General features: G+C 55.3%; 2 protein-coding genes and 1 long non-coding RNA gene across 17 annotated transcripts in view; 1 reads left to right on the top strand and 2 right to left on the bottom strand.

Annotated features, from left to right (window-relative positions):
• Positions 1-1,230: 1,230 nt before the first annotated feature.
• Positions 1,231-7,748, bottom strand: EPHX3 (epoxide hydrolase 3). 4 transcript variants are annotated; one of them, XM_078358994.1, is made up of 9 exons: positions 7,261-7,748; positions 6,746-6,806; positions 6,329-6,616; positions 6,136-6,221; positions 5,598-5,755; positions 5,321-5,449; positions 2,285-2,388; positions 2,058-2,194; positions 1,231-1,962 (listed from the first exon to the last, which is right to left on the bottom strand). In XM_078358994.1, the coding sequence occupies exons 3-9, from the start codon at positions 6,569-6,571 to the stop codon at positions 1,737-1,739; spliced, it is 1,083 nt and encodes a 360-aa protein (XP_078215120.1). In that variant the 5' UTR covers positions 6,572-6,616; positions 6,746-6,806; positions 7,261-7,748; the 3' UTR covers positions 1,231-1,736. The 4 variants fall into 4 exon arrangements, with proteins under 4 accessions (XP_078215120.1, XP_078215118.1, XP_017822907.2 ...); XM_078358992.1 differs by lacking the exon at positions 6,746-6,806 and having other exon boundaries at positions 7,696-7,748; XM_017967418.5 differs by lacking the exon at positions 6,746-6,806.
• Positions 6,522-11,243, top strand: LOC118150236 (uncharacterized). 2 transcript variants are annotated; one of them, XR_004738246.3, is made up of 3 exons: positions 6,522-6,756; positions 8,946-9,068; positions 9,584-11,243. It is a non-coding gene; the product is annotated as an uncharacterized LOC118150236 (long non-coding RNA). The 2 variants fall into 2 exon arrangements; XR_008478728.2 differs by lacking the exon at positions 6,522-6,756 and adding an exon at positions 7,493-8,142.
• Positions 11,022-27,484, bottom strand: part of BRD4 (bromodomain containing 4) — a 96,158-nt gene continuing 79,695 nt past the window's right edge. For 5 of the 11 annotated variants that reach the window (XM_078358978.1, XM_035285992.3, XM_035285995.3 and 2 more), the window contains 8 exons: positions 18,796-18,848; positions 18,325-18,694; positions 16,989-17,579; positions 13,799-14,173; positions 13,529-13,659; positions 13,183-13,388; positions 12,857-13,103; positions 11,022-12,601 (listed from right to left, as the gene is read on the bottom strand). In XM_078358978.1, coding sequence (XP_078215104.1) covers positions 12,533-12,601; positions 12,857-13,103; positions 13,183-13,388; positions 13,529-13,659; positions 13,799-14,173; positions 16,989-17,579; positions 18,325-18,694; positions 18,796-18,848 — 2,042 coding nt within the window. In that variant the 3' untranslated portion in view covers positions 11,022-12,532. The other 6 variants (XM_078358979.1, XM_035285993.3, XR_004738243.3 and 3 more) reach the window with 5 other exon arrangements.

The following is a 27,484-nucleotide window of genomic DNA, read 5'->3' on the forward strand; positions in this document are numbered from 1 at the left end:
AGCCCGGGAGGTCGAGGCTGCTGTGAGCCAAGATCACACCACTGCACCCCAGCTTGGGCAACAGAGCGAGACCCTGTCTCAAAACAACAAAACAGTGCATCTCTCAGCTGGGTCCCACCTGTGGGTCTTCAGAGAAGCCTTCCCTGATCCCTGTCAGCTCTCTCCTCCTTAAACTCTTTCTGGCTCACGCTGTGTCCCTAGGACCAAGAACACTTCGTGGTATCTATGTTGAGTAAAAGCGTGTTGTGCTGGGGACAGGAGGGCAGAGGGGGATGACCAGCAGGCAGGCCCATCTCAGAGACAGAAGAATGTATTTCTTAGGGCCCCTCAGTCTTCATGGTACAGGTGATGACAGCAATGTCCCCAAAAAGTTAGGCAAAAGCCAGGGAGATACAAGCTAATACTATGATTAGCCTGGGGCTGGGTGGCCCACCTTACACTAGTAATCCCCACCCCCACCCCAGAGGGCTCCAGAGTTAGCAGAAACTGGCTAATTTGGAGCAGAAGTTTCCAGGAGCTGGAGAGGCAGGCCTCATATCCCAGATGGCTGTTCTGGGACCTGGTCCCTTCCTGCCCCCAATCCAGAATCGCCTGCTCTAACAGACCCAAAAGTTGTTTTCCCAGGGATCTGGAGCAGGCCAGCCCCGGCGAGAGAAGTTGACCTGACCAGGCCTTGGGTCATGGCGGGTGGGTAAGGAAAGGGGATTGTGGGAGTTCCCCTGGGACTGGCTGGAGAGGAATCTGCACATCCACCTGCCTGCTGATGAGGGTCTGTCCTTGGGGAGGTTGTCAGGAGCCAGACAGGGAGGCCCCCCCAGCTCTTAGGCTAGGATTACCCTCATCAGCTCTGCCTAACAGAACATTCTTCACTGATGTGGCAATCAAGCACTTCAAATACAGCTGGTGTGGCCAAGCACAATGGCTCCTGCCTGTAATCCCAGCACTGTGAGGGGCCAAGGTGGGCGGATCATTTGAGGTCAGCAGTTCGATACCAGCCTGGTCAACATGGTGAAACCTCATCTCTACTGAAAATACAAAAATTAGTCAGGCATGGTGACATGCCTGTAGTCTCAGCTACTTGGGAGGCAGAGACACAAGAATTGCTTGAACCCAGGAGGTGGAAGTTGCAGTGAGCCGAGATTGCACCACTGCACTCCATCCAGCCTGGGTGACAGAGCGAGACTCCGTCTCAAGTTAAAAAAAAAAGAAAGAAAAGAAATACAGTAGGTGTGACTGAGCAGAGCATTTTCATTGTATTTCATTTCTATTAATATACCTTTAAGTTGAAGTAGCCAAATGTGCCCAGCAGGATCGTATTTAGAGTAGCACTGAGCTGAAAACCCAGGCAGGAGGTGGAAGGCAGGGACAGGAAGGTCAGGGTTTAAGGTTTGTGCAGTTATTCCAGGGACTGACTTTGGCAAGGAGTAGAGTGAGGCCCCAGGGAGGGGAGAGGTGGGACACTTGGTCCTGGCATCTGGCTCCACTGGAGGAGAGGCATACCCAGGGTCAGAGCTTGTCACACATGCACTCATCCATGCCTGCGTGTGAGCACAGGGGTTGGTGTGTCCCAAAGCACCCATAGGTACACTTGTGTGAGATCCAGGAATCCCATGCCTATGAGCGATTCAAGAGTCCACCTATGTATGGACATTCTATGGACTCCCAGGTACACGCAGATGACGAGGGTGTGTTTCTTCCTGAGTATCTGTGCCTCCCGGGCAGGTCAGCAAGGGCCGCTAGTCCAGCAGGTCTTGTAAGAAAGCCCACATGTACTGGTGCATCTCCTGAGGGTGGCTCTGTGGGATCCAATGCCCTGCGCCTGGCAGGATGTGAGCCTCCAACCGGCCTGGCACAAAGCGGCTGCCGATGGCTTCCACCAGCCCCAACTCAAAGTAAATGTCCTTCTCCCCCCACAGCAGCAATGTGGGTGTGGCCAGCTCCTGGGGTTCCAGGGGAAAGTTCCTGTGGCCAGAAAAGACAGACAGGCAGAAGGATGGCTACCTCCCACCTGTCTGCCCTGCAAATCTCCTGAGCTTATGCCTGGTGTCTGATCTCACCTGAAGAGGTTTCGGTAGTAGTTGATGGGCCCGATGAGACCACCAGGCTGTGAGAAGTGATAAAGGAAGGCCTCAAGCTCGCTGGGGCTCAAGCATGGGATGCCTATCTTGCGGTGGGTGAGGGTGGTCTTCAGAATCTGGGTACACAGCAGGACTCTGGCTTCAGTGCCCAGCCCGCCCACCCCCAACCTGCTTCCTTCCCTGCCCTCAACCCACACTGTCTGTACCTGGAAGTCAGACATAGACAGCAACTTCTCCGGCAGCCAGGGGAGCTGGAACAGGAACATGTAGTTGGAACGGAAGAACTGGCCAAGGTGGCGCATGGAGTAGTCTGGGGTGGGAGGGTTAGGGGAGAGCGATTCAAGAGTCCACCTGTGTGTGGACACTGTATAGACTCCCAGATACATGCAGATAACAGGAGGTTAACGGCAGAGTATGTGAGGCCTGCTCCTGGGGTGGCCCCACACACCTGCACCCCTACACACACCCAGGTCATGCACACAGGATTCAGGAATGCCACTGCTGCCTGCTTGAGTCTGTGAAGGTACTAGACACCCCTCCCAGACTGGGCACCAGCTACATTCTCTCCCGCCATGTGTCACTATTCACAGAATGGGGGCATCTCCCAGGAACCCCCATATCCACTGGTGTGCATTCCCTGCAGGATGCCTTTCCTCTGCCTTATTCAGCTAACATTTATTGAGCAACTACTGTGTGCCAGGCCTTGTTCTAGACACAGTAGTGAATGAGGCAGACAAAACACCCTATTCATCCTAGGCAACTTAATAACACCCCTCTTTCTACAAAAAATAAATTTTTAAAAAAATAGCAGGATGTGGCGATGTGTGCCTATAGTCCCAGCTACTTGGGAAGCTGAAATGGGAGGACTGCTGGAGCCCAGGAGTCTGAGGCTGCAGTGAGCTCTGATTGCAGCATGGCACTCCAGCCTGGGCCACAAAGCAAGACTGTCTCAAAGAAAAAAAAAAAAACCCAAAAACAAAAAACTCCCTGCCCTCAGGGAGCTGACAGTCTAGCTAGGGAGACAGACAAGTAAACAATGACAGGTCAGGTTCGGTGGCTCACTCCTATAATCCCAGCCCTTTGGGAGGCCAAGGCAGGTGAATCACCTGAGGTCAGGAGTTATAGACCAACCTGGCCAATATAGTGAAACCCTGTCTCTACTAAAAATACAAAAATTAGCTGGGCGTGATGGCGCATGTCTGTAGTCCCCACTACTCTGGAGTCTGAGGAAGGAGAGTCACTTGAACCCGGGAGGCAAAGGTTGCAGTGAGCCAACCCTGCACCACTGCACTCCAGCCTGGATGACAGAGTAAGATACAGTCTCACACACAAAAAAAAGGAAAGAAAACAACAAGAGAGAGCATAGTTATGACCATAACACTGCGTATTAACATCAGATTATATGACAGACATTATTAACCTCCGCAGCCTGTTTCCTCCAGCTAGAACATGGGGATAATAAAACTTTTGGCCGGGTGTGGTGGCTCATGACTGTAATCTCAGCACTTTGGGAGACTGACGCAGGCAGATCACAAGGTCAGGAGTTCAAGACCAGCCTGGCCAACATGGTGAAACCCCATCTCTACTAAAAATACAAAAATTAGCTGGCGTGATGGCGGGCACCTGTAATCCCAGCTACTGGAGAAGCTGAGGCAGGAGAATCGCTTGAACCCAGAAGGTGGAGGTTGCAGTGAGCCGAGATAGTGCCATTGCACTCCACCCTAGGCAACAGAGCAAGACTCTGTCTCAAAATAAAACAAAATAAAAACATTTCATAAGCCCAGTACCCTTAAGTAGGTTACTGTGTATACGTTCCTCGTTACTACAAGTGCTTAGAAAGCATGTGGATTACTCCTTATTGTCATTGATTTTTATCTGTTTTTTATTTTTTGAGACAAAGTCTCACTCTGTCATCCAGGCTAGAGTGCAATGGCATGATCTCGGCTCACTGCAACCTCCACTCCCAGAGTTCAAGCAATTCTCCTGCCTCAGCCTCCTGAGTAGCTGGGACTACAGGCGCCTGCCACCGTGTCTGGCTAATTTTTTGTGTTTTGTATTTTCAGTAGAGACAGGGTTTTACCAACTTGGCCAGGCTGGTTTTGAACTCCTGACCTCATGATCCACCTGCCTCAGCCTCCCAAAGTGCTGGGATTACAGGTGTGAGCCACCATACCTGACCTATTTTATTTTATTTTTGAGACAGAGTCTCACTCTGTTATCTGGGCTGGAGTGCAGTGGTGTGATCTTGGCTCACTGCAACCTCCGCCTCTTAGGTTCAAGTGATTCTCTTGCCTCAGCCTCCTGAGTAGCTGGGACTACAGGCATGCACCACCATGCTTGGCTAATTTTTTTGTATTTTTAGTAGAGACAGGGTTTCGCCATGATGGCCAGGCTGTGTTGAACTCCTGGCCTCAAGCAATTCACCAGCCTCGGCCTCCCAAAGTGCTGGGATTACAAGTGTGAGCCACCATGCCTAGCCATATTTTATGTATTTATTTTTTTGAGACGTAGTTTCTCTCTCATTGCCCAGGCGGGAGTGCGATGGGGCGATCTCAGCTCACTGCAACCTCCGCCTCCTGAGTTCAAGAGATTCTCCTGTGTCAGCCTCCCCAGTACCTGGGATTACAGGCATGCACCACCATGCCTGGGTGATTTTGTATTTTTAGTAGAGATGGGGTTTCTCCATGTTGGTCAGGCTGGTCTCGAACTCCCAACCTCAGGTGATCTGCCCACCTTGGCCTCCCAAAGTGCTGGGATTACGGGCATGAGCCACCATGCCAGGCCTATTTATTTATTTTTGAGATAGGTTTGCTCTGTCATCACCCAGGCTGGAGTGCAGTGGTGTGATCATAGCTCACTACAGCCTCAAACTCCAGGGCAAAAGCAATCCTCTCACATCAGCCTCCCGAGTAGCTGGGACTACAGGCATGCACCACCAATGCCTGGCTAATTAAAAAAAAATTTTGTAGAGAGAGGTTGGGTCTTGCTATGTTGACCAGACTGGTCTTGAACTCATGGCCCCGAGTGATCCTCCCACCTCAGCCTCCCAGAGGCTGTTTACAGGTGTGAAGCACTGAGCCTGGCATGTCATTAATTCCTGAATGAGGAGTTTCACAAGGGAAGAGACCAGGGATGACTGCCCCTGATGTGTTGACAGGTATACACAGAATTGCAAACACAGATACACGCCCCTGCCCCCTTGCACACAAGTACATCCCAGCATCCCAGTCTCTCACACACACCTTGGTACACCGACATAGGGGCACCAGCGACCATAACCATCCGCTCGACCAGGGATGGGTAGTAGATGGAGAAATTCCAGGCAAGGAGGGCACCCCAGTCGTGGGCCACAAGTACACACTTGGAGTAACCTGTGGGAATCCAACGAGCTGATATCAATGAGGTGGCAGGTAGGGCTGAAGCAGGGCTGGGGGAAGTCGGTCCCAGCAAGGACAAAGCGGGGTAAGTGTGATGTGTAGGATGAGGGAGGCCACGCCCAGGATGGGGGTTTGTCTGCACCCAAGCCTAGGATGACATCCTTGATGTCCGCCAGCAGCAGGTCAGTCGTGTAGCAGTCCACATCTCCAGGTGCATCTGAAGGGCCATAGCCTCGCAAGTCCACAGCCACAACGTGGAAGCGGCTCTGGAACTCCCGGAGCTGGAAACGCCAGGAGAACCTGCCAGGCAGGCCAGGGAGGGAGATTGAGTCAGGGCCTTCAGGTTGTACCTGCACCCTACGCCCATCAGGGACCATTGACAACCCCTCCTTCCTGCTCTAAACTTTCCCTAAAAGGAGGATGGGGAATCCCAGGCAGAGGGAGAGGCTGAGGCTGAAGCCAGCTACACACTGAATCCAGGGAGCCTTCATTAGCCTCAATACCCCTTTGTCCCATCCCTTCAGGTCCTAGAGATCCTAGGTACGCTGGCTCAGTACCCGTGTCCTCCTCTACGTTCAGCCTGTCCCGATCTACGCAGCCCTCTCCCTCCCTCAAGGGAGCCGGGGCTCCACCTGCCCCTAAGACCCGTGCACCCCAAGGCCCCTGGGTCCCAGACGTACCAGTTCTCAGGGAAGCCGTGCAGAAACAGCATGAGGGGTCCGTTGCCTCGTCCAGCTGAGACATAGTGCAGACGCAGGCCCGAGCTCTAGGGGGAGGGCACGGCCTGAAGCCTGGGGAAGCCTCCCTCCCAAGGCTTGAACAGCCTCGACGCCACGCAACCCTGAAGCCCGGATGGCGCCCCCGTGCTCTCACCTCGAGGTTCAGGAAGCCGTGCTCGCCCAGCGAGGGGTCGCTCAGGCAGGCGGGGGGCGCGCTTCGGCGGCGTCCGCAGCAGCCGCGCCGGGGCCGGCACAGCACGTGCGTGAGCGCGATGCAGCCGTAGACCGCCGCGGCCACCAGCGCCGCCGAGAACACGAGGCTCCACATGAAGGCGCGCAGCAGCTTCAGTGACAGGCGCGATGGCGCCAGCAGCGCGGTCACCACCAGCTCGGGCATGTCGCCGCGCTCCGGGACCACAGCTTTGCTGCTGGCCGGGGACACCTGCAGCAGCGGCGAGGCGGTGTCAGGGCTCAGGAGCCCATCGCCTTTGGCCTGACGCCCCTCCGTCCCGTCGGGGCTTGTGGGACGCGATGAGAGAAAAGACCGGCAGCTCAGGAGAGCACGACTCACCTGAGTGCCAGGTAAACACCTGGGCGCGACAGGGGCGGGAAACAAGGCTAGGGTGCGAGAGCTGGAGAGGGAGGGGTTGGAAAGGGGGGAAAGAAATGAGCGCCGCCTAGATGGGCTTGGGCGGTGCTTAGGATTTGGGCGGGGCCCAGCGGGACTCCGCAGTAGGTGGGTGAGGGTCTAAAGAAGGCAATTCCGGGCCCGGCGCGTGGGCTCACGCCTGTGATTCCGATACTGTGGGAGGCCGAGGCGGGCGGATCACCTGAGGTCAGGAGTTTGAGACCAGCCTGGCCAAGATGGTGAAACCCCGTTTCTACTAAAAATACAAAAATTAGCCGGGTGTGGTGGCAGGCTCCTGTAATCCCAGCTACTTGGGAGGCTGAGGCAGGAGAATAGCTTGAATCTGGGAGGTAGAGGTTGCAGTAGCTGAGATCGCGCCATTGCACCCCAGCCTGGGCAACAAGAGCGAAACTCCGTCTCAAAAAAAAAAAAAAAGGCAATTCCGAGTCCAGACAAACCTTGGGGAGGGGTCCTGTGTCAAGTGGGCGGCACCTGGAGTGAGGGACGGGCATATGCAGAGCAGGTGTGGCCTACAAGCCAGAAAAGAGGGAAGAGTTGAAGTGGTAGGCGTGGCTTACGCGGGTAGGCGGGGAGAGGGTGGAGCCTAGAGGAAGTGAGGCCTAACATTGGGCGGAGAAGGCGGGAGCCTGGGCCAATGAGCTGAGGGTCGGCCTGGAGGCCTATGAGGCCGAGAGCAGGGTGGGAACCTAATATGGCGGGTCGGGCGGGCCCGGAAGCGGAAGAAGAGGGACAGGCAATGCCAGGTCTAGGACTAGAAGGGAGGCGCGGGCGGTGTTAGCAGACCGAGGAGGCTTCGGGAGGCCCGGGCGCTACCCGCCAGGTGCTCCCTACCCCTTGGTCTGGCTCCAAAGACCTAGAAGCACTGACTTTACCCAGCTCTGGTTCCAACGGCGGGTCCGCGGCCTCGGCCCAGCGCCGTCCTCCTGTTGGCCCAACAGACCAGCCGGCCCACCCCTGTACGTCTGTGATTGGACGGCGGCGGCCACTGATGTCCAAGCGACAGGTCCTGGCCCGGGAGCCAATCGACAGGTGTTGAGGCCCAGGCTGCTAGAGCGGGCAGAGGAGGCGGAGATACCCTGTTTCCTAGAGGGCCTGCCTGGTTTCCCCAGGAGGACCCGGCCTATTGAGTGACTAGGGTTCTAGCCGAAAGAGGAAGAGGGACAGGGCCGGGTGTGATGGGGCCTAGAGTCACAGAGCCCTGCGGCCCTGCTGTCCCTGCAAGAAGCCAGCTTCTTCCTCCTATTTTGCAACCTTCTCCCGGTATCCTTGAACATTTTAGGGACACCCATCACTTACCCTGTATAGCAACCCTATTAAATGTAAGTAGTAGTATCACATCACTGTAATACAGAACATGAACCTGAATTTCGAGGATGAAGTCATTTGCCTGAAACCATACATCTTGTTAAACAGCCATCCACAAAGACTAGGGAAAAAGGCAGCTATCTGTGGCTACACCTCCCCTTCTTCCTGGAAGCAGCCGTTGGAACATTTTTAGCTTTTTCTTTTTTCAGATGGGAATCTCAATCATAGCTCACTGCAGCCTCGAACTCCTAGGCTCAAACCTATATTTGGGACTACAGGTCTGTGCCGCCACACTGCTAATTTTTCAGAAACGTTTAATAGAGACGATCTGCTATGTTGTCTAGGCTGTTCTCAAACTCCTGGCCTCAAACAATCCTCCAGCCTCGGCCTTCCAAAGTGTGATTACAAGTGTGAGCCACCATGCCTGGCCTCTGTTTCTTGACTTAACCAATTTGTGACATTGGCCACAGACTTGGTCACGTCACTACCCCAGCATGAGACATGCTTTTTCTCTATTAGCTTCCTTTAAAAAACTCCACCTCTTACTTTTTGTCCATATACCTTTGTGCTGTCAAAGCTGCTCAACATTTTACTGTCCTGGGATCATAATTAAGTCCATGAAGTTGCTACTTAAAGGTGAATAGTGGATTATGTTCTGCCTCAGTAAACAATGCATCTCAGAGCTGAGTAGACGTCTGTGATTACGTTGCCCATAAGTGTACAAAGTTTTGTTTTCCCTTGACTACTTAACCACTACCTTTCTTTTGTTGTGTGATTAGCCTGTATCATAGCTTTGGTTTTTCTTTTATTTTTTGAGATGGGAGTCTCCACCATGTTGCGCAAGCTGGAGTGCAGTGGTGCGATCTCGACTCACTCAACCTCTGCCTCCAAGGTTCAAGTTATTCTCCTGCCTCAGCTTCCGGAGTAGCTAGGACTACAGGTATGCACCACCACAGCTGGCTGATTTTTTTGTATTTTTTAGTAGAGATGGGGTTTCACCATGTTGGCCAGGCTAGTCTCTAAGGGATACTCCAGCAATCCACCCACCTTGGCCTCCCAAAGTGCTGGGATTACAGGTGTTAGTCACCACACCTGGCAGCTTTTTTTTTTTTTTTTGACAGTCTCACTCTGTCACCAGGTGCCAGGCTGGAGTGCAGTGGCACAAGCTTGGCTCACTGCAACCTCTGCCTCCCAGGTTCAAGCAATGCTCCTGCCTCAGCCTCCCAAGTACCTGGGACTACAGGCACACACCACCATGCTCAGCTAAATTTTTTTTTTAAGTAGAGATGGGGTTTCACCATGTTGGCCAGGATGGTCTTGATCTCTTGACCTCGTGATCCACCCGCCTTTGCCTCCCAAAGTGCTGGGATTATAGGCATGAGCCACCACACCTGGCCAGCTTTTGTTTATTTTACACCTTCCATTAAGTCAATTATGATAATTTGATGTTCCCAGGATCTCTCCTGACTCCACTAATCTGGCCGCATGACTGGTGGGCACCTGAGGACCCTCCCTTCTTCCTCTGCTACACATCACTGACTGACCCACACCCTCACCTCCCCACTCCTCCCATGTCTACCCTCAAACAAAAAGACGGCAGCCATCACAGATGAGTAACTTTATATTCAGTACAAATGTTTATTTTTGCAATGAGAACTGCACAAAAAAAAAGAACCTTTCGTATATATAAGTGAAAAGTCTGAATTCCCTTCTACAAATGTCTAAAGTGTTTAATACAAGTCTCAGATTCACTGACATAATTATTGGCCAAGCGATCCGTGCATACAGTACAGTAGGGGCTTGTACACACCTCTTACTCTGGTATAGGACTAAAAGTTCCTAGTACTGTGGGAAGGATTGGGAAATGGCTGGAGAAACTAAATAGATCCCAGTTCTAATTACAACCCAGTTAGAGAGACACCCATCAGGGAGGTGTGGAGAAGGCCATGACAGAGTTAAATCTTCAGCAGGAAGGTGTAGCCAAAACTATCACTGGGAAAGTGTCTGAACAAAACCAGGAACAAAAATAAGGGGATGGGATGAGATGGAAAAAACCTCGAAGAACCTAAATACGTCACACTTGAAGTGGCACAGAGGTCTTTGAGGAAGTGCCTGGGTGGGCAGGGACGTTAAGGAAGGGAGGTGGGCGCTCTGGCTGGATGCCTAAATAATACCCTCAAAGGGAGGTTTGGCAGATCCAAAGACAAAAAAGGACCTTTCAGGTCGAAAAGTGGGGATGTAGGTTAATAAACAGTGCTAGAAATGTTTCAGTTTGTCTCTGCATACATATACATTATATACTTTTATCTTACATCTTAGGGGCTCTTGTTGGGCATCACCCGTGCCTCGTGGCTGGGGCATGTGGGCCTAGGTGGGCACACAGGGAGGGCAGCTACCTGTGGGCTTTCTTGGGCAGGAATATGTGTGCATGTGTGTGTATGTGCATGGCAGGGTGAGGATTCTAATGGTCGGGGGGGGAATGTAGATTTCTCTAGAATATCTGATTAACCCTGAGCTTAAATGAAAGGAGTTAGGTAGAGGCAGGCAAGGTGGAAGAAGTTGCCCAAGTCCTTTGGTGAGTGGGGGATGGGATGAAGGAGAGTGCAGGGGAAGAATACTGTCTGGAGTTTGGCCAGGGTTCTGCTGGAGCATGCCCTCCATCTTGGCCAGGGTCCACAAGGATGAGTACCTGGCTCGGGTCACAGCTTCGGCTTGAAGTGGCTGCTATGAGCCTGCGTGGCTCCTGTCCAGGGCAGGCAGGGATAGGCCACAGGAGAGGGGCTAATTCCTGGTGATAGTTCTTGTACAGAGGTGGTCCGGGGTCCAGGGGGGGCCCCTGGGCCTAGCCTAGGCAACAACTGGTTCACAAAGAAATGTCAGGGAGACGCCAGCATTAAAAAAGAGAGATGTGTTTATTCCATGATCAGTACAGACCAAATGCATATTCACCGTATGAAAGTCAAACCAGTCAGTGACTCCAGAGTTTGGCCAACACTGAGGCACCAGTGTCGTGGTGTAGAGTGGGTTCTCATGGCACACGTAACCTCACCAAGGGCTCCAATTATTTAAAAAAAAAAAAAAGCATGGGCAGGAGCGAGTGGCCGCTAGTCAGGGCTGGGCACCAGGTGAGGGAATCTTTGCCTCAGTCTGTGGCGCCCCTGGGGCCTGGTGCCCACCTTGTCCCTTGGCCCTTCCTTTATCAGTTTAAAAAACAAAACAAAACGAAACAAAACAAAAACCTCAAAACAGATCTGACATTAAAAAAAAAGCCAACAAATGAGGGGTGAGGTGGGAGGAGGGGAAGGAAAATAAATTGCAGCTTTCTGGTTTTATAATTAAAAATAGACGAAGTTTGAAACCGAGTAAAATATAGGCAGGATTTTTTTGTGTTTTGTCTTTTTTGTGGATTTTTTTGAGCTTTTTTTCTTTTTTACACCAGTTTGGTGGAGTCACGAACAAACTTCAAAGATATGCCAACTATGTTCACTATACAGTACAGCCACGGTCACACACTACCCACAGCGCGGTGGCAGCCGCCGCTCAATGAGGAGACGATCACACCATTTCAGAGATAAGCAGTGCCATGTGTCTGGAGAAGAGATAATTAAAAATAAAATAGAATTCAACAAAAAATATATATAGGAAAAAAACAAACAAACAAAACAAAACAAAACCAGAAACACAGGTGGGAAGGAACTGACTTTGGTTGGTGGCCTCACTCTCCGGGCGAGGCCTGCCCACATGGGACAGCCGCCTCGCTCCGGATGCCATGGACACACACACCTCCACGGCACTATTCCCTTTTGCACAAGCAAACACTTACAGAGAGCGGCTCTCGATTAAAGGCTTGTGGGGGAGGGTCGGGGGGGTCTGTTCAAGGCAAAGTCAGTGCCAGCGAAGGGGTGGGCTGGCCTCACCCACCTCCAGCCCACTCGGGCCTGCCCTGGCCTCCTGGGAGCGGGCGGCGATGGCTGGGGTGTGGGGAAGGACTCCTGGCGGGCAGGACGTCACGAATGTCAGGTTCTTGGGGACAGAAAACCAGTCACGGTGGCGACAGCAACGATGTCCTGTGTATACTGTGTAGACATCTGGCGGAGAGAAGGGCCTCTGCCCCGCATGTGGGGATGCAGGGCTTGGGTCCAGCCGGCACTTGCTCGTAACGAGGCGTGCGCTGAGCGGACGTCCTGTGCGGAGTGGGTGGCAGGACGTCTGTCCGGCTGTCCGTAAGGCAGACAGGCTCTGCGATCCTCAGCTGCCCGTCAGGCCAGCCCCGGGCATAGCATGCAGGAGGGCCAGGCCCGGAGATGTCCCCTGGCCACTGCTCCTACCTCCACCGCCACCCCTAACACTATGGAAAGTCAACGTTTTGCCAGAAAATCAAAGTCAGAAGCCACCTAGGTGCGCTCAGAAAAGATTTTCTTCAAATATTGACAATAGATCACTCTGGAAATTCATGTCAATGGTAGCTGCCATCTGGAGGAGAAAGGAAGGAGTCAGGAGGATAACCTAGCCACTCCGAAGTTCCAAGCCCTCCCCAGGGCTGACCCCTCACAGCACCACCCCGATATAGCACTCAGGCCCCTAACACCTAAGCCCAGAGGACTGCATGCCGACCTGCAGGGCCTGGGCTTCCCCACTACCCTCCCTGTCAGGGCTCTAGTCCCCACTTCCCAGCTTCCCCAGGGGCTAACCCTTACACAGGGGTCCCCACCGGACCCCCAGACTCACGGCTTCCCGGCGTCTTCGCTCCTGCTCCCGCTTCCGAGCCAACTCCCTCTGCTGGTCCAGCATGGACTGGGGCTGGGAGCTCTGGGCCTGTGGGGTGGCAGCGGCAGCCACTGCAGCTACTTGTTGTTGCTGCTGCTGCTGCTGCTGCTCCTGGCGTTGCTGCTGTTGCTGCTGCTGCTCCTGTCGCCGGCGTGCCTCCTCATGGGCCCGCCGGGCCTGCTCCAGCGCATCCTCGTCCTCTCGGCTCCTGGGCAAAGGGTCCTGGTCAGCCTGGGGACCTGTGTGGCCCCAGGAGTCCCCACACCCTGCCCAGAGCCTTCGCCCACCTCATGCGCTCCTGCCGCAGCCGCTCCTTTTCCTTCTCAGCGTGCTCAGCCTGAGCCTTCAGGGCCTTCTCACGTTCCTCCTTCTCCCGAGCAGCGCGGCGGAACTGCTCGAAGCTGTCGCTGGATGACTTGGCGGTAGAGGAGGGGGTGGTCGGATGCTTCTGCACTAGGCTGGCCCAGGAACCCATGTTCTTGATTTTTAGGTCCTGCAGAACCGAGAGATTGGGGTGGGTGAGGGGCCTGCTGTGTCCAAAGGGCATGGCAAGGGGCATGGCAGGGGACATGCCCAGCATAGCACCCTCCAGGGTCAAGGGGCAAATGGCACCCATGGGCCTCCTTTCCCGACCTTTTTGGGGGCAACTGGAGTCTTTGGCTCCTGTTTCTGTTTGTCCTTGTCAGGGGCCCCCGGTGGTGGTGCGTTCTGCTCAGGGGGCCGGATCACAGGTCGTCCGACATCCACAGGCTTCATCTCTGGCCCTGGAACATAAACACAGCCGGTAGGCCCAGGCCCACCTCACCCCGGCGGGGCACGGTCCACCAGCCCCACAGCGAGGTCACGTCCAACATGGGCCTGGGGACCTGAGCCCTGGCTGTGGGCGGAGAGGGCAGCACTCACGCTGTGGCAGGTGGACCGGGGCCTTGATGCTCTCCGAATGCTTGGGGGGCTCCGGCCGCAGCGAGGGGCTGAAGGGCTCGCTGCGGATGATGGGTGAGTGGATCTTCTCCTCCTTCACCACCACCAGGGGCTGGGGCTGGACCACGGAGGCCGCACGCAGCTCCTGGGATGGCACAGGCACAGCAGCTGGTGAGGTGGGCAGGCGTCCCTGGCCCCGGCCCACGCCTGGCTCTGGGGGCTGTGGTCCAGCCCTGCCCGTTACCTGCTTCTTAGGCTGGACATTTTGCTGGGGTGGAGACTGATGGGTCAGGCTCTGGAACTGTGACATCTGGGGGGAATGTATCATAAGCGGGGAGGGGGCTTCGCGGAGATGACCTAGGAGAGGGAACAAGGAATGTGTTACGGGGCTGGCTTAGAGCTGCCGCCCCTGGGCCACTTGGGCCTTGAGAGAATTGTCGGGAAGGAAAAGATGGGCTGGATGAAGAACCTGCATGTGGCTGCTCAGGGCCAGGGGCAAGGGTCCATCAGCCCAGCTCAAAAAGAGTGAAGACCCATGCAAGTGACTGGGACTGGTGAGGACATGACCCCTCCCCCAAAAAGCTGAGTGCCCCGTGTCCCCCTGCACATGGGACCTAAGTCATATCCTCAAACTCAGTGTGCAGCAGGGCTTTCTGTAGCCCTATGGCACCAGGCCTGGTGTTTAAACCTCCTGTGTGTATCAGAACCACCCGGGACACTGTAGAACACTCAGATCCTGACACATGTGGGCTTAGCAGGGCCTAGGCCCTAATACTTTTTAACCCCACAGAGTTCAGCCTGGGTTCCCGCCAACTAGCCTGGCCCACCTGGATGATTACAGGGGATGAAGAACCCAGTCTTGGGGGTGGGGAACCTCAGGACCCTCCCCATGGTCCTATTCCCCACTCAGCCTGCATGCCCCACGGAAGGGGGAAACCTGGAACTGGCCTCTAACTAGGCCAAGTGGGGAGCAGGCAAAACAGGGCTTGGAGCTGTCTCTTTTAGGAAATGGGCCAGCTTGCCACCTGCATCCAAACCAAGGCTGGGAGGGATCCAGCAGACATAGGGACTACTGGGCCCTGAATCACAGTGAGCCAGCACCTCAGGACTGTGAGCTGGAGGAGCCGAGTCCTGACCATCCAACAAATGGCCTCCGTCTGCTGGAATCCCTGCAGGCAAGGGGCCACCCCTTGACTAGCTCTAGCTTAGGATAAGCCACACTGTCCACAAGAAGGTTGCCTCTCTGCAAAGCTGCTCCCAGCCTGGCCTCACACCTATTTCCTTCCATTGTCTGCCAGCACAGATACCCTTGGGATTTCCATGAGCCCTGCTGGCTGGAAGCACCTATTTTCATAGGCCTGGAGCAGACCATAATGCCCCAGGTGTGGTGGACCCTCCACAGCCTCTCTAGAGGCTGGACCCACTTCTAATGCCAGAAGACATCTTGGAGCCTGCTGGAGCCCATATGGTGTCCAGGCCCACCCTGTCCTTGTGGTCCCCTGCTCTGTGTGGCTGGTTTTCCTGGTGTTGATGTCTCCTCCAATTCTAGCACAACAGAACCACTCTGGGCACTGCCATCCCCATGTACTGCTGGAGGGCCCCAGGCCCAGCCTGCCAGGGATCCACAGACATTCAACTGCAGCAGCTTCCCACCCATCTAGCAAAGTGCCTTCAGTAGCACCTGTTGAGGCTGATCTGGGCAACAGTAGGCTCTGGAGGCTGTGGTTTATAAAAACCACCTGCCTGGTGGGTTCAGAGGGTGGCTCAGGGATGGCTCCTGAAAGCTAGGTGTGGGCCGAGGGATGCCTGTTAAGTCTCTTTGGGAGTCTAACAACTTGCCTTTTGGCCCAAAGGTCCCGGCAGGATCCCAACCCACATTGGTCCTGATGCTCCATTCTAGCCTGCTGGGGCTTGTGTCGGGGCTGGGGCCTAAAGCAGAGCTGGATGGAGGAGACCTGCCTCAGTCCCTATAGGCGCACGGTGCACCCTAAGCCTGGCTCTTCAAAATGCCTTGCATCTCCTGTTCATCACCCCCAACAGGAGATTAACCCTGCTTTGTGTGAGAACAGGCACAGCCAGCAGGCCCAACACCAGTATTTCCCAGGGAGGACAGACAGCTGTTCTTGGCTCAGGGCATGCAGCAATCCACTTGGCACCTGGCAGCATTTTTTTTTTTTTGAGATGGAGTCTCATTCTGTCACCCAGGCTGGAGTGCAGTGGCACGATCTCGGCTCACTGCAACCTCTGATGCCCAGGTTCAAGCGATGCTCCTACCTCAGCCTCCCAAGTAGCGGGAACTATAGGTGCCTGCCACTGTGCCCGGCTAATGTTTGTATTTTTAGCAGAGACAGGGTTCCACCATCTTGGTCAGTCTGGTCATGAACTCCTGACCTCGTCATCCACCCACCTTGGCCTCCCAAAGTACTGGGATTCTGGGCATGAGCCACCATGCCCAGCCTGCACCCATCACACCTGGTACTCCCAAGACAGATGGCACATCTATATTGCTGAGGCCAGGACCCTCCACCCTGACCCTGCAGCACCACATCAGGAGGCACTGACCGGAATGTTCCCCTGCCAGAGTCAGCCAGAACATTTTGGTTACTGACATTTAAACAAGTGCCCAGGAAAGACGAGAGGGCATGGCTTGACCAATGCTGTTGATGAGAAAAGGGTGGCCTGGACTGGGCTGGAGGCTGGGAGCAGGGGATGAGCCTCCCAGGCAGGCTCTGAGCTCCCCATCATGGTTCTGGCTCCCCCTGAACCTTATTCCTCACCTTGCTTTCTACATTGGCTGCTGCCTATCTGTAATCATCACCTCCTGGAAGCATACCATGACCCCCAGAAGTGGATCAGGTGCCTTGCCTGGGCTCCTAGCTTCCCCACCTAGTGAGGAGTCACCTAGCACTGTCATGCTCCTGACTGTGGGAGAGGGGCAAGAGGGGCCTGCTTCTGGGTCATCTTGGCTCACAAGCAAGACAGACACTTGATAAACATATAGCAGGAAGCACCAACGACCCTTCCAGGTTCCCCTCCAACCAGCCAGAGCCTTTGAGGCTCAGCTCTGAACCTACTGCAACCTGAAGCATGAGTTAACTCTTCCAGCTCCCTGAGGACAAAACTACAGGCCCAGCATCAGCCTCCCTAGACACCATGGGTGCAGACTACTTACCAGTTGAATAGGGGTCTGACTTGTGGTGTCGGGGTGAGTGATGGTGCTGCTGGATGACTTGCTGAGGCTTGGCAGGCTGCGGCGGGGGTGGCTGCTGGCCCGGTGGAGGGTGGGGGGGCTGCTGGCCCTGGGGTGGGGGGGGCTGTTGGATGTGGGTGGAGAACTGCATGGGCTGCAAGTGCACGGGCCGTGGAGGGGGCTGATGCTGCTGTTGGGGTGGGGGCTGGGGCTGGGGTGGGGGTGGTGGTGGTGGCTGCTGCTGTAGCTGCTGCTGCACAGAGGGGTGGGGTGGGGGCGGTAGGGGGGGTGGGGGCTGGGACTGCACCTTCACGGAAGGGAGTAGTGGTGTAGGGGGCTGCACCTTCTGCAGCTGCTGCAGGTACAGCTGCATCTGCATGGAGGTGAGGGGTGGGGCAGGTGGCTCTTCATCCTCCAGCAGCACTTGAGGGGGCTGGGCCATAGGGGGCTGTGGAAGCAGAGGTGGCTGGGTCAAGGCTGGTGACACGGCTGGAGGCCGGGCGGGCTTAGGAGGCAGGGCAGCAGCTCGGTTGCTGGGCCGTGATGGCTGCTGGGGCAGTGCATTGTGCAAAGCTGGAAGGACACAAAACCAAGGCAGTGAGGCCTGAGCACCTGTGACCCTAGCCTGGCCTTTCTGCTCCATCCTGACCTCATCTGGACTCCAGTGGCCTCCTACTAGCCTCCCTCCAACTGGCACTCCCTCCCCAACAACTGTGGCATCCCACAAACTCCAGAACGGAAGCAGCTTTCGGAGAGGGCTCTAGGGCAGTGTCATCCTGCCCTAGGCTCTGTGCCACAGCTCCTACTCCCAATGCTCACAATGGCCCTTAAGGCCTCAGTGCAGAGCTCTGTCACTCACTTGCCCAGCTGTTCCCCAGGCCCCAGTAAGGTGGCCCTGTCCCCACATCCCCCAGGTGCATGCTGTCCAGGCTCCATGGGAGGAATCCCATCAGCATGAGTGCATGCCCCAACCCCTGATGAGAAAAGCTGCAGAGGGGTCCCAGCTTTTCTCATCTAAAAGATGCCTGGCCCAGCAGGAGAACTGAGTCAAAACCTTCTAGATTGTTATGCAAATGGCCTCAGGTGTTTAAAACAAAAACAAAAATCTTCTGAAGCAACATGTTAATAACTCCACGCAGGACCTGTCTTAGGGCATCTCCTTTAACTTCCAAGATGGCCCTGAGAAGCTGTGGACCTGCCTACTAGAAACTAGAGCAGCTGAGGCTAAGAGGCCGCCCAGCCACAGTGCTCAGGTACCACATGGGAGAACCTAGGAGGAAAAGGGTCTCAGCCCACACTAAGGCAGGCCATGGCTCACCTGGAGGAGAGACCACTGCGTGCTGGTTGAGATGGGGTGGAGTGCTGTGCTCAGGCGGCTGGGGCAGGTGAGGGGGCATCTCAGGCTGCGGCAGGTGCAGGATGGGCTGGGTGAAGTGGCCGATGGGGTCAAAGACGCTGCCTGGGAGCTGGGGCTCCAGGACGGGCACCTGGGTGGCAATAAAGGGTGGGGGCGAGGACTTCATCGCTGGGGCTGCCTGCTGCGGCATGGAGGGTGGGGGAGGCGGGGGTGGCGGCTGCTGTTGCTGCTGCGGAGGTGGAGGCGGTGGGGGCTGCTGGGGAGGTGGGGGCGGCTGCTGGGACACAGGAGCCGGGGCCTGCTGCATCTGCTGATGGTGGTGGTGATGGTGCTGCAGACAGAGAGACAGACAGGCTGACGTCAGCCAGGCAGAATCGGCCAAGGCCAGACCCAATGTCCCACCTAATGGAGTATGCCCCTGAGCCCATGTACCTTCTTCTGCTCCCTCCCGGGGTGCCCCTTCTTTTTTGACTTCGGAGCCATCTCTGCAGAGGAAAAGAGAAGGTAGTGAGGCTCTAGGGGAGAAGTGAGTGAGCTGGCCTTGGATGGAGAAAGAGGAGAAAACAGGGCATGTTCAGGAGAAGGACCAGTGACCCTGGGAGAGGGCAGCTGGGTTCGATGCGGGATGAGTTGGTCATTAAAGGGAGAGACATGCGAGGCATCACCTACCCTCTTGCCTGCTGCTTTTCCTAGTGGGGACTGTGCCTGAAAAAGCCTCCCCTGCCAAGCTTCAGACCACTACAGCCACACGGGAAGATGAGACCTCCTTGCCCAATGCCTCCCACTACCCACAGGCCAGTCACTCACTATAGTGACAGAGTGCATGGCCTGGACTGCAACCTGCTGTTTTTGAACAACCTATGATGGCTGCAATGATCACATTCATCTGACAGTTGAGAAAAGTGGGGCTCTGAGAAGGGAGGGGACTTATCTATGGTCACATGGCTAAAAAGAAGCTACTCAGGGACCTCCAACTGCATGGCCCTTGAGGGCCTACTCCTTTCCATTCTCCAGGTGAAGCAGAGAAGCTCAGCTGGGGCTGAGAGAGGCACAGCACGGTGAGGAACTTATCAAGCAAGGGAGAACACAGAGGGCTCAGTCCTGGGAGGAAAAAAAGGAGCAGGCTGCTCCCCTGGGAACGACCATCAACTAAAGGGGTAGACGGACCTCAGAAATCCCTGCCTTGGGACACAGTCACTGTGCTGCAGACAGAAGACAGCATGCACCCTTGCTCCTGTGGGCCAAAGGCTCAGCGCCACAGCGGGGTGGATAGGTTTAGGGTGTGTCTGCTCCTTCGAGGTGTACTCGAGAGCCAACGCACCCACCTCTGTCCCCACCCTGAGATTTACACCAAGGGAATTTTGCCAGCGGGATGTCCCCTCGCCAAACATGAGCCCCAGATGATGATGTGAGCCCTGGCCAGCGCTCACAGGTTGACAGGTCACACAGTCGCCAGCCACTGAATGGGAGGCGGGGCCCACGGTATGGCGACTTTTGGATTCCTGTCACTGAGAAGCACCTCATGCACTGCCTGGCTTCACCTGAGCTCCTTGCCAGGGTGCTGCCTCTTGCTGCTTGTGTTGGAGGACACATGCTTTGCCCAAACTGAGGGTCCTTCCACTTGGATCTGCTTCATGGAGGGCCACACTAAGCTTCTGTGAGGCACGTGGCCCTCAGTGCAGCATGCCACCAAAAGGGATGGGGAAGGACCTTGTGCCCTGTTAAGAGCTCACCATTCCACGTGAGACAAGACACAGACACAGACCTCAGCAGCTACAGACATACGTCCTTGTACAAATGGCCAGGGGTCGCAACTGGGGACACTGGGGCCCCGCCTCAAACCTTCATATGGGGCTCGGGACGCGCTGGGTAAGAGTATGATCTCGTGAGAGGGATACTGTTGTGGGTGAGACATGCCAGAAGGGACAGCTCGGGTAGATTTGCAGGGTCAGGGCAATGGGGCATCTGACTGCTGTGGTGCAGGGGGAGGAGCACGGGCTGCAGAGGTTGACGGCCCCAGGAAAAGGGGAACCCTGCACACTAGGGAAGTGGGAAGAAAAGGCCAGGGCTTCTCTCCCAGCACTAATGCCAGCACGAGGAGGTGATGGAGCCATGGTGTCTGGGGGCATGCCTTGGAGAGGATCTGGGGCAGGAAGGGCAAGTCAGGGGGAAAAAGCTGGGCCACCCTGTAAAGTCTGACTAGGAGAAGCCTCAGGGATGTGCCCAAATGCAGAGCTGAGGGAGAAAGTTTGTGTGGAGGGGAAGGACAGGCTGGGGCTCGCCTGCTGTCTCGTGGCCTTGGAAGGAACCTTGTTTTTTCTGTCGTAAAAGAGGGATGTCACTCTAATCCCTCACAGTCTTCCTGCAGGCTGTGAGCAGAGGCCCACAGGAGATGTAGGGACAAAGTGCAGCAGGGCCTGTGGGGGGTTCCAGAGGCATGTCAGCTGCCTTTGAAAGGCCACAGGAGTATCCTGGGGACTTGTCTCCAGGGCTCCTTGCAAGTGCGGGGGCCCCCAGGCAGGGCCTAGAGAGTTGGGGAGAGAAGGCAGGAGGCACACGGTAGACCGCAGGACCAGATGACTAAAGGGGCTGCTGGTAGAGGTAGCCCCATCTGGCCCACATGGTCTGAGCCTGTGTCAGTCATCAGTAAAAGACAAGACAGGAAGTGCACAGCTTCACAACACACCAGCCCAAGACACCCCCACACAAAACTCTCTAGAAAGGGTTACATGAAGATGGCCTCAAGTACGGTGTGATCTTTATTCCATGACAATCTTCAACTCAACACAAATTTCATCTTTACATAGGATGGTAATTGTACAAAGAAATAAAATGTTTTTGTAAAATCCAATTAAAACACTGATTCCGCCCACCCCCCAGACCCACTCCAGTGAAGGAGACAGGATGGAGGGTAAGGTCAGGGCAGAGGAGAGGAGTCTCCGCCTGCACTGAGCAGTTACCTCCCGCCCCTCCTCAGGACCCATGGCCAGCTGGTGCGTCGAGGCCTGGCTGGCACTTCCTGCAGGAGGCTGCCAACAAGGAGAAGTGAGTGGGCACTGTTCTCTCTGGCTCTGTTCCCGGGGCACCAAGCAAAGGTGACAGCTTGTCTAATGAGCTTTCAAGTTCAACGAGCCCTGCGCGTTCTCTGCCAGATGGAAGCCCCATAGGCAAGAAGGACAGGGACCCTGGAGGAGAGCTGGCCTGTGGCTATGGCCCATGTGCACACACATGCAAGTTGTGTTATGTGGGGGGGCAGAGGGGGCGTGGGTGGTGGCAGCAAGGGCAGCACATAGGCCCTACATTGGGAATCCAGGCTGCCAATTGGTCCAAGAAAGCAGAATCTTCCCAGAAAGACAATGCCAGCAGCTCCCCAACTGTCCTATGGGAATCTCTGGGCATGAAGGTTTTCCTGCCTGTTCCTGTCCCAGCCAGGCTGGGGCTGCAATGGAAACACATCAGGCGCAGGCCAAAGGGCAGCTCAGAATAATTGGTTTGGCAAACAGAGCTTGACTGGAAGCTGGATGCCCAGAGAGGATCAAAAGCAGTCCAGGAACTCCTGAGCATCAACACAGGGCCCTGGGAGGCTCTGGTGAGGTCAAGGCTAGCCCCTGCTTCCACGGCAAATCTGGGGCAGTTGCAGCTGCTGAAGCCCAAGGAGCTGGGGAGAGCTGCCAGGGCTCCTAGGCGGGTGGGGAGCCGGCACCCGAGGGCCTGCCCATGGCGACCAGCCCGCTTCTAGTTCCAGGAGAAGGCAGGCCTTTAAGAAGCACCCACAAACTACACTTTAAAAAAGGAGAAAAAATGAAAAGCCCCTGAAACGCAGATGCAGTTCCTTAAGGGACTTTTCACGTCAGGCAGTTTTCTGCTGAGATGCTAGATTTGTGACCAAAAAAGGGCCAGTATTTATTTTTAGAGCGAAAAAGCCTATTCAGTGCCTCTGGGAGGGCTTGGATGATGTGGCCACCCTCGCCTGCCCCAACCCCAGGGATTGTCGTCATTCTAAGGGACTGAAGACCAGGAAAACGTTAACGCTGCTAACACCAATCAGAGGTGTCCACAGGGCAGTCCTGGTCCACCAGCCCAGATCTGCCCCTTCTAAAGGAGGGGGGTGAGGTGGGGTGGCAGGGGGATAGTGGGCCCGAGGCCTATCACCAGTGCCTGCCTGGCAGGTCCTGCACACTGCAGCCTGGTTCCAGGAGGGACTTTCCCTATGTGACTTGAGAATAGGGAGGCCAAAGAAACTGGGGAAATGCCCATCAGGCAACTTAAGCTTTTGGAGATGCATGGGAACAGTGGAAACGGAGGAGGAAAAACTCCAAAAGGCCGAGAGTCAGCTGTGGCTCAAGCCTCATAGGGTATCAGTGAGAAGCATGCTGTGGGAAGAGCCCCACTGAGCCTTCCAGGGTCTCAAGGCCTTGCCTCTAAAGCTCCCCACTCCTTATCTGGGACAGCTCTAGAGGTCAGTGTTCTTCCTCACACTGTACAAGAGTTCTCCTGGGCTAATATCACTGGGAGGTTCAGGAGGGAAGCAGTTAGGGTTCAAAGTCCCAGAAAAAGAGGGATGGGACAAAGAGAGAAAACATACTTGGGGTCTGGCTTTGCACACAGAGCAGCACCACATGAACACATGTGTGGGGGATTGTCATCACCCTCCAGGAGATGCCACCCACCCAGAAGACCCCAGATGACCAGGGAGGCTGGGCAGGACAGCCAGGCAGTCTTTACAAAGGGAGGTTCGGGCAGCTGGCCAGGCAGGCAGCCTTCCCGAAGGCGGGACTAGGCGTGTACTGCTGGACATGACTAATCCACCCCGAGGGACAGGCCCAGGGCTCTGAGGAATTCCATAACTTGATGGAGTCCTGTCCCTTTCACGGAAGAAAATGGACTTAAGCTATAGCTTGCTGGGAAGGAATCTGGAACTGAAGACCGTTTTATTAAGAGTCCGTGTCCAATGATTAGGCAGGACCTACGTAGAGGGAGAGAGAAACCAGTGTGAGAGAAATGGTGTGGAACGTACCGTTTAAGTCACAAGAACAGAAGAACTGCAGACCGAGCCAGCCTCCTGCGCCCTGGTGGCTGATGGGCACAAGAACGGCACTGGAGACTGGAGCCCTGCCCCCTGCCTGGCTAATCTAGGATAGGGACAGACCCACCTCCCCCTTTGAAAGGCCACATAGGTAGTACGTGTGGATGCCTTGGAAATAGCCCCAGCCTCCTAAGCTTCTATAGAGTGACCTTGGCTCCCACCGATGAGCTCCACGTGTGCCCTGAATGAGCACACACTGGCATTTCCTTTACTATTCCTCAAGTGGCTTATTTGGAACTTGAGTGGTGCCCCTGCCCTGTCCCCCCAGCCAGGTATGGCAAGCCCACCAGGCCCCCTGCTGACTCTGAGCTCATCTCACCTAGGGGCTTTGCACTGTCTAGTCTCAGGGAGTTGATGTCAGCCCTTCCTCCTAGGTTCCCAAGAAAAGAGGTACCAGAGTGCAGAACTCCCAGTGGAGGAGAAGGAACAAACCGCCTCATCTCTGCGTTCCTTCAGATCGCCCAAACAAAAAGCTCAAACTCTAAAAAGCACAACCTATTATATACACTGTTGAGGAGGAGGAAAAAAAGAAAAAGAAACAGGCCAAGGAATAGAGTCTTTTCCTTTCTTTCCTTTTCCGGGGCATCCAGCATGGCTCCCTGGATCAGGGAGGGGCGCTGGGCTTGTTCCCACCCACGCAACAGAGCGGACGCTTCTGCTGGAGTCACGGATGCAACTGATGCGCTACGCCCTGGCCCCTGAGTGCGGGCATGGGAAAAACCCGCCCACTGGCGGCCTCTCACTCCGGGCCACATTCCACAAGGCTCACCCTCACCCGCCCGTGAAGCCCCGGAATCCCTCCAGCTGTAAATGCTGAGTGTGTGCTGGGGGGTGGGTGGGTGTCACCTGGCAGTGCAGACAGACCAGCTACTACCCCACCTTCAAGTCTTTTTGTACTCCCCACCTCCAGGGTCTTCACCCTTCCCCAAGGAAAGCGCCACACTCTGGAGCAGGCAAGCTGCAGGTCTGGAGCTGTGACTAAGTCCCTCAAAGACTCTGGGGTTCAGGAAGCTGAGGCTGGTTGTGTGGTAAGAACGCCCCATGGCCTCTGTCTGCATTTCCCAGCTCAAATCTTTCCAAAACATCAAGCATTCCTTTTTCCCCTGGAGCTATTAAGAAACACCCACAAGTTCCAATCCTGGGAAAAGGAAGCCAGGAGACTAAAATAGCTGGACCGTGCTCTCGCTCCAACTAGACGACCAGACCAAAGCCCAGGAGGACCTCTCACACCTCCGTGAGACCCTGTCTCAGCCCAGGTAGCTGAGGTTAAGGGAGTATTCCTAAGAGGGACATAAGCTGTGGGTCCACCTCTGCCCACCTGTGCATGACACTTGGGAAGAGCCAGATATTAGCAATGTGACAAGTGAAAGCTAGAAGATTGCTAGCACATGCCCTGCCCCATGTGCTGGGCAGACCCAACCTCAGTACTGTCTCAGTACAGAAAGCAAAGCCACAGTGCTGTCCACGGCCCACCTGGGAGAGTGTCCTCCTTCAGCCTGCCCCACCCAAGTCTGCAGATGCCCTAGAAATAGTGGGTGGCATTTGTACCCTACCCCTGCCTGTCTCAATACAGAACCCTCAAGCAGCTCCAGGCTTTAGCTGGAATCACAGCTCAATGAAAGACCACAGCCCAAGCAATGTGGGGGTTTCAGAGGAAGTGGTGGGGCTTGCCCACTGGACTGCATGCTGCCGGGGCAGAGGTGGGGAATATATGGTGGCCTGGGACCCAGCTGGGAAAGCAGCACCTACCCCCGCCATCCTCTTCCTGCCTGTGTTCCATGGCTCCATGAACTGTAGCCTGGCCCCAGAGGACTACCCCACGCCTGTATTGGTCCACAGCATCCTGGTCTATGGATAGTTGCCAGGAGGGGTATCTATGTATGGCACCCCCAGCCTCAATCTAGTGCCTCTGTTCAGTTTCTTTTGGCGATTCATGTCTCAGGGCCTAACCCCACAGTAAGTGACAAAAACAGGCCCTTTTAGGAATTTCGGCTCTAATCCAAATGGAAACACAAGAACAAGGAGGGGAAGGGGGCAAAACAATTAGGACCCGGGAGACCAAAGGGAAATACCTTCAATGTCCCCCCACTCTGCTCCACTCCCTCAAGGCAGAGCTGCCTGTAACTGGCCACAGACATCAAGGCTGCCTGGCTTCCTGGACCCAGGAGAGCAGCTGCTGCAGGATCTACGCCCCCTCTGCCCCCTGCCCACAGAGTATAGTCCTGTGTGGGACAGGGCAGCAGAAGGCTGCGTTCAGTGGTGCCAAGGTGTGGGTTCCCACTTTGGGATCTGCCACACGAAACCCTTGCAGTACCCCTCCTGAGAGCAGAAGAACCCTGCCAGCCCATGACAGAGCTCACTCAGTGCACACAGAAGGCAAAGGAAAGCCCCTGCTGGCCAAGACTGCCAAGACAAAAGGGAACCAGGCAAAACCTAAGGTGGGGAGGGCGCCTGGGAAGGGGAAGACCAGAGCCCAGGCAGCTGCGAGAGCGGCCAGGGCTGGACCGCCAGAGCCTGGGAGCCTGGGAGCCAGAGGCTCTGAGACTGTAAATCTTGCCCTCCTTCCCGCCAGGACAGCTGTTCCCAGGACTCTCAGATTACTTGTTGCACAATCTTTCCACTTTTTTTGAAAGTGGGGGAGTGAAAAAATAATAATCTCGGCAGTGGCAGGAGGGGTGTGGGGCACTCACTCAGTAAGCCAGGAGCGCTCCCAACTCCTCTCCCAAAGCAGAGGAGTCCAGAAGAGGGTGCAGAGGCCAAGGGCAAAGGCCACGATCACAGACTCTGGAAATCAGGATGTGATGTCCACAGCCCCCTAAAGCGTCTTGTCTTGTGAGGGCTAAAGCGGCAACCCCACCAGGGCCACGCCACGTCATTTTAGTGATCAGGTCCCCTGCCAATTTCAGCATCTGGGGTTTCCGCTTGGTCACTCAGATCCTTAGACGAAAAGGCAACAAAAGCCCTGGTGGCAGCAGTTGGCTAGAAAAGAGGAGGTGCGAAAACCCAGAGGAAGGCAAGCTGGAGGCTCGGCTGGCACCAAAAGTGAAAAGTCAGCAGCCACCAGGAATGCTAATTGGATCCAAGAATACAGCCATTCACCCCACTCATCCCGCTGCGAGTGGAGGCCCTAGCATGGAGTGGCAGGGCCAGCCCTTTCTGGACAGCCATAGAGTGCAGCGCCTCCTGCTGGCTGATGGATTACAAAAGCAGTGTGGGGAGAATGCCGGTTAGAGATCAAAGATGGTGACAGGGAAGGCCAGGAGGACAGCGAGCTGCCCAGGGCATTCTCCACACAGTTGTGCTAGAAAATGTGGGCATGTGGAGTCCTGAAGGGTCCTTCAGCCCACTTCAAGGCAAGTCTCCTCACTCACTGGGAAGCAGAGGGTATCAGGGGAAGAACAATACTGACAGAGACCGAGGTGCCACCTGCCCCCGCCCTATCTGTGCGCCTCAGAGATACATGGCTCTCCCCAGCTGCTGTGGAGGATCCCCAATCTCCCCTGGCACGATCAAGTTATTTACATGCACGGATTACTGAGGGTTAGCATTTATTTCTAGTTAGAATAAAATTCCAGGGGTGGTACAAGTCTATGAGAGAACACACAGGAGTCTACTGCCAACACACAGGTTCTCACTGTGGATCCCCACTCCCCAGCCTGCCTGAGACCCTAGGGCCAGCTCTCAGGTGGTCTGCAGCACACTGGCTCACTGATGCAGCTACATCAGCCTAGCGGCAACCCCATCAGTCCTAGACACAGAATGTTAGCATTGTCTCTGAGCAGGGGCTGGTCACCAGGCCTCCTGGGCACCATGGCTTCCTCCTCCCTCTCCTCTCCTCTGGGCCAGCCTGAGCATCTGTGGCCCTGAGAATAATGAGGAAAACGCATACTTAGAGGACAGCAGCCCCCTCCCCACCCCCGCCAACACCCAGCATTGCAATCCACCTCTACCTCCCACTGAGGCTGCTGCTCCGAAGGTGGGCTCTAATGGGGAACCCAGGGACAGATGTGCAGGCCAATGGGGCATGAAAAGAAG

The sequence above is a fragment of the Callithrix jacchus genome, chromosome 22 (genome assembly GCF_049354715.1).
Source record: "Callithrix jacchus isolate 240 chromosome 22, calJac240_pri, whole genome shotgun sequence".
Classification (NCBI taxonomy): Eukaryota; Metazoa; Chordata; class Mammalia; order Primates; family Cebidae; genus Callithrix; species Callithrix jacchus.

Bases quoted from the DNA above. Each gene is read 5' to 3' on its own strand.
- EPHX3 (XM_017967418.5), bottom strand. From the start codon at position 7,314: ATGCCCGTCCCTCACTCCAGGTGCCGCCCACTTGACACAGGACCCCTC. The intron at 6,222-6,328 runs GTGAGAGCACGG...CCCTCCCCCTAG, and splicing joins ACGGCTTCCTGAACCTCGAG to AGCTCGGGCCTGCGTCTGCA. The intron at 5,450-5,597 runs GTGCAGACAAAC...GGATTCCCACAG, and splicing joins GGATGTCATCCTAGGCTTGG to GTTACTCCAAGTGTGTACTT.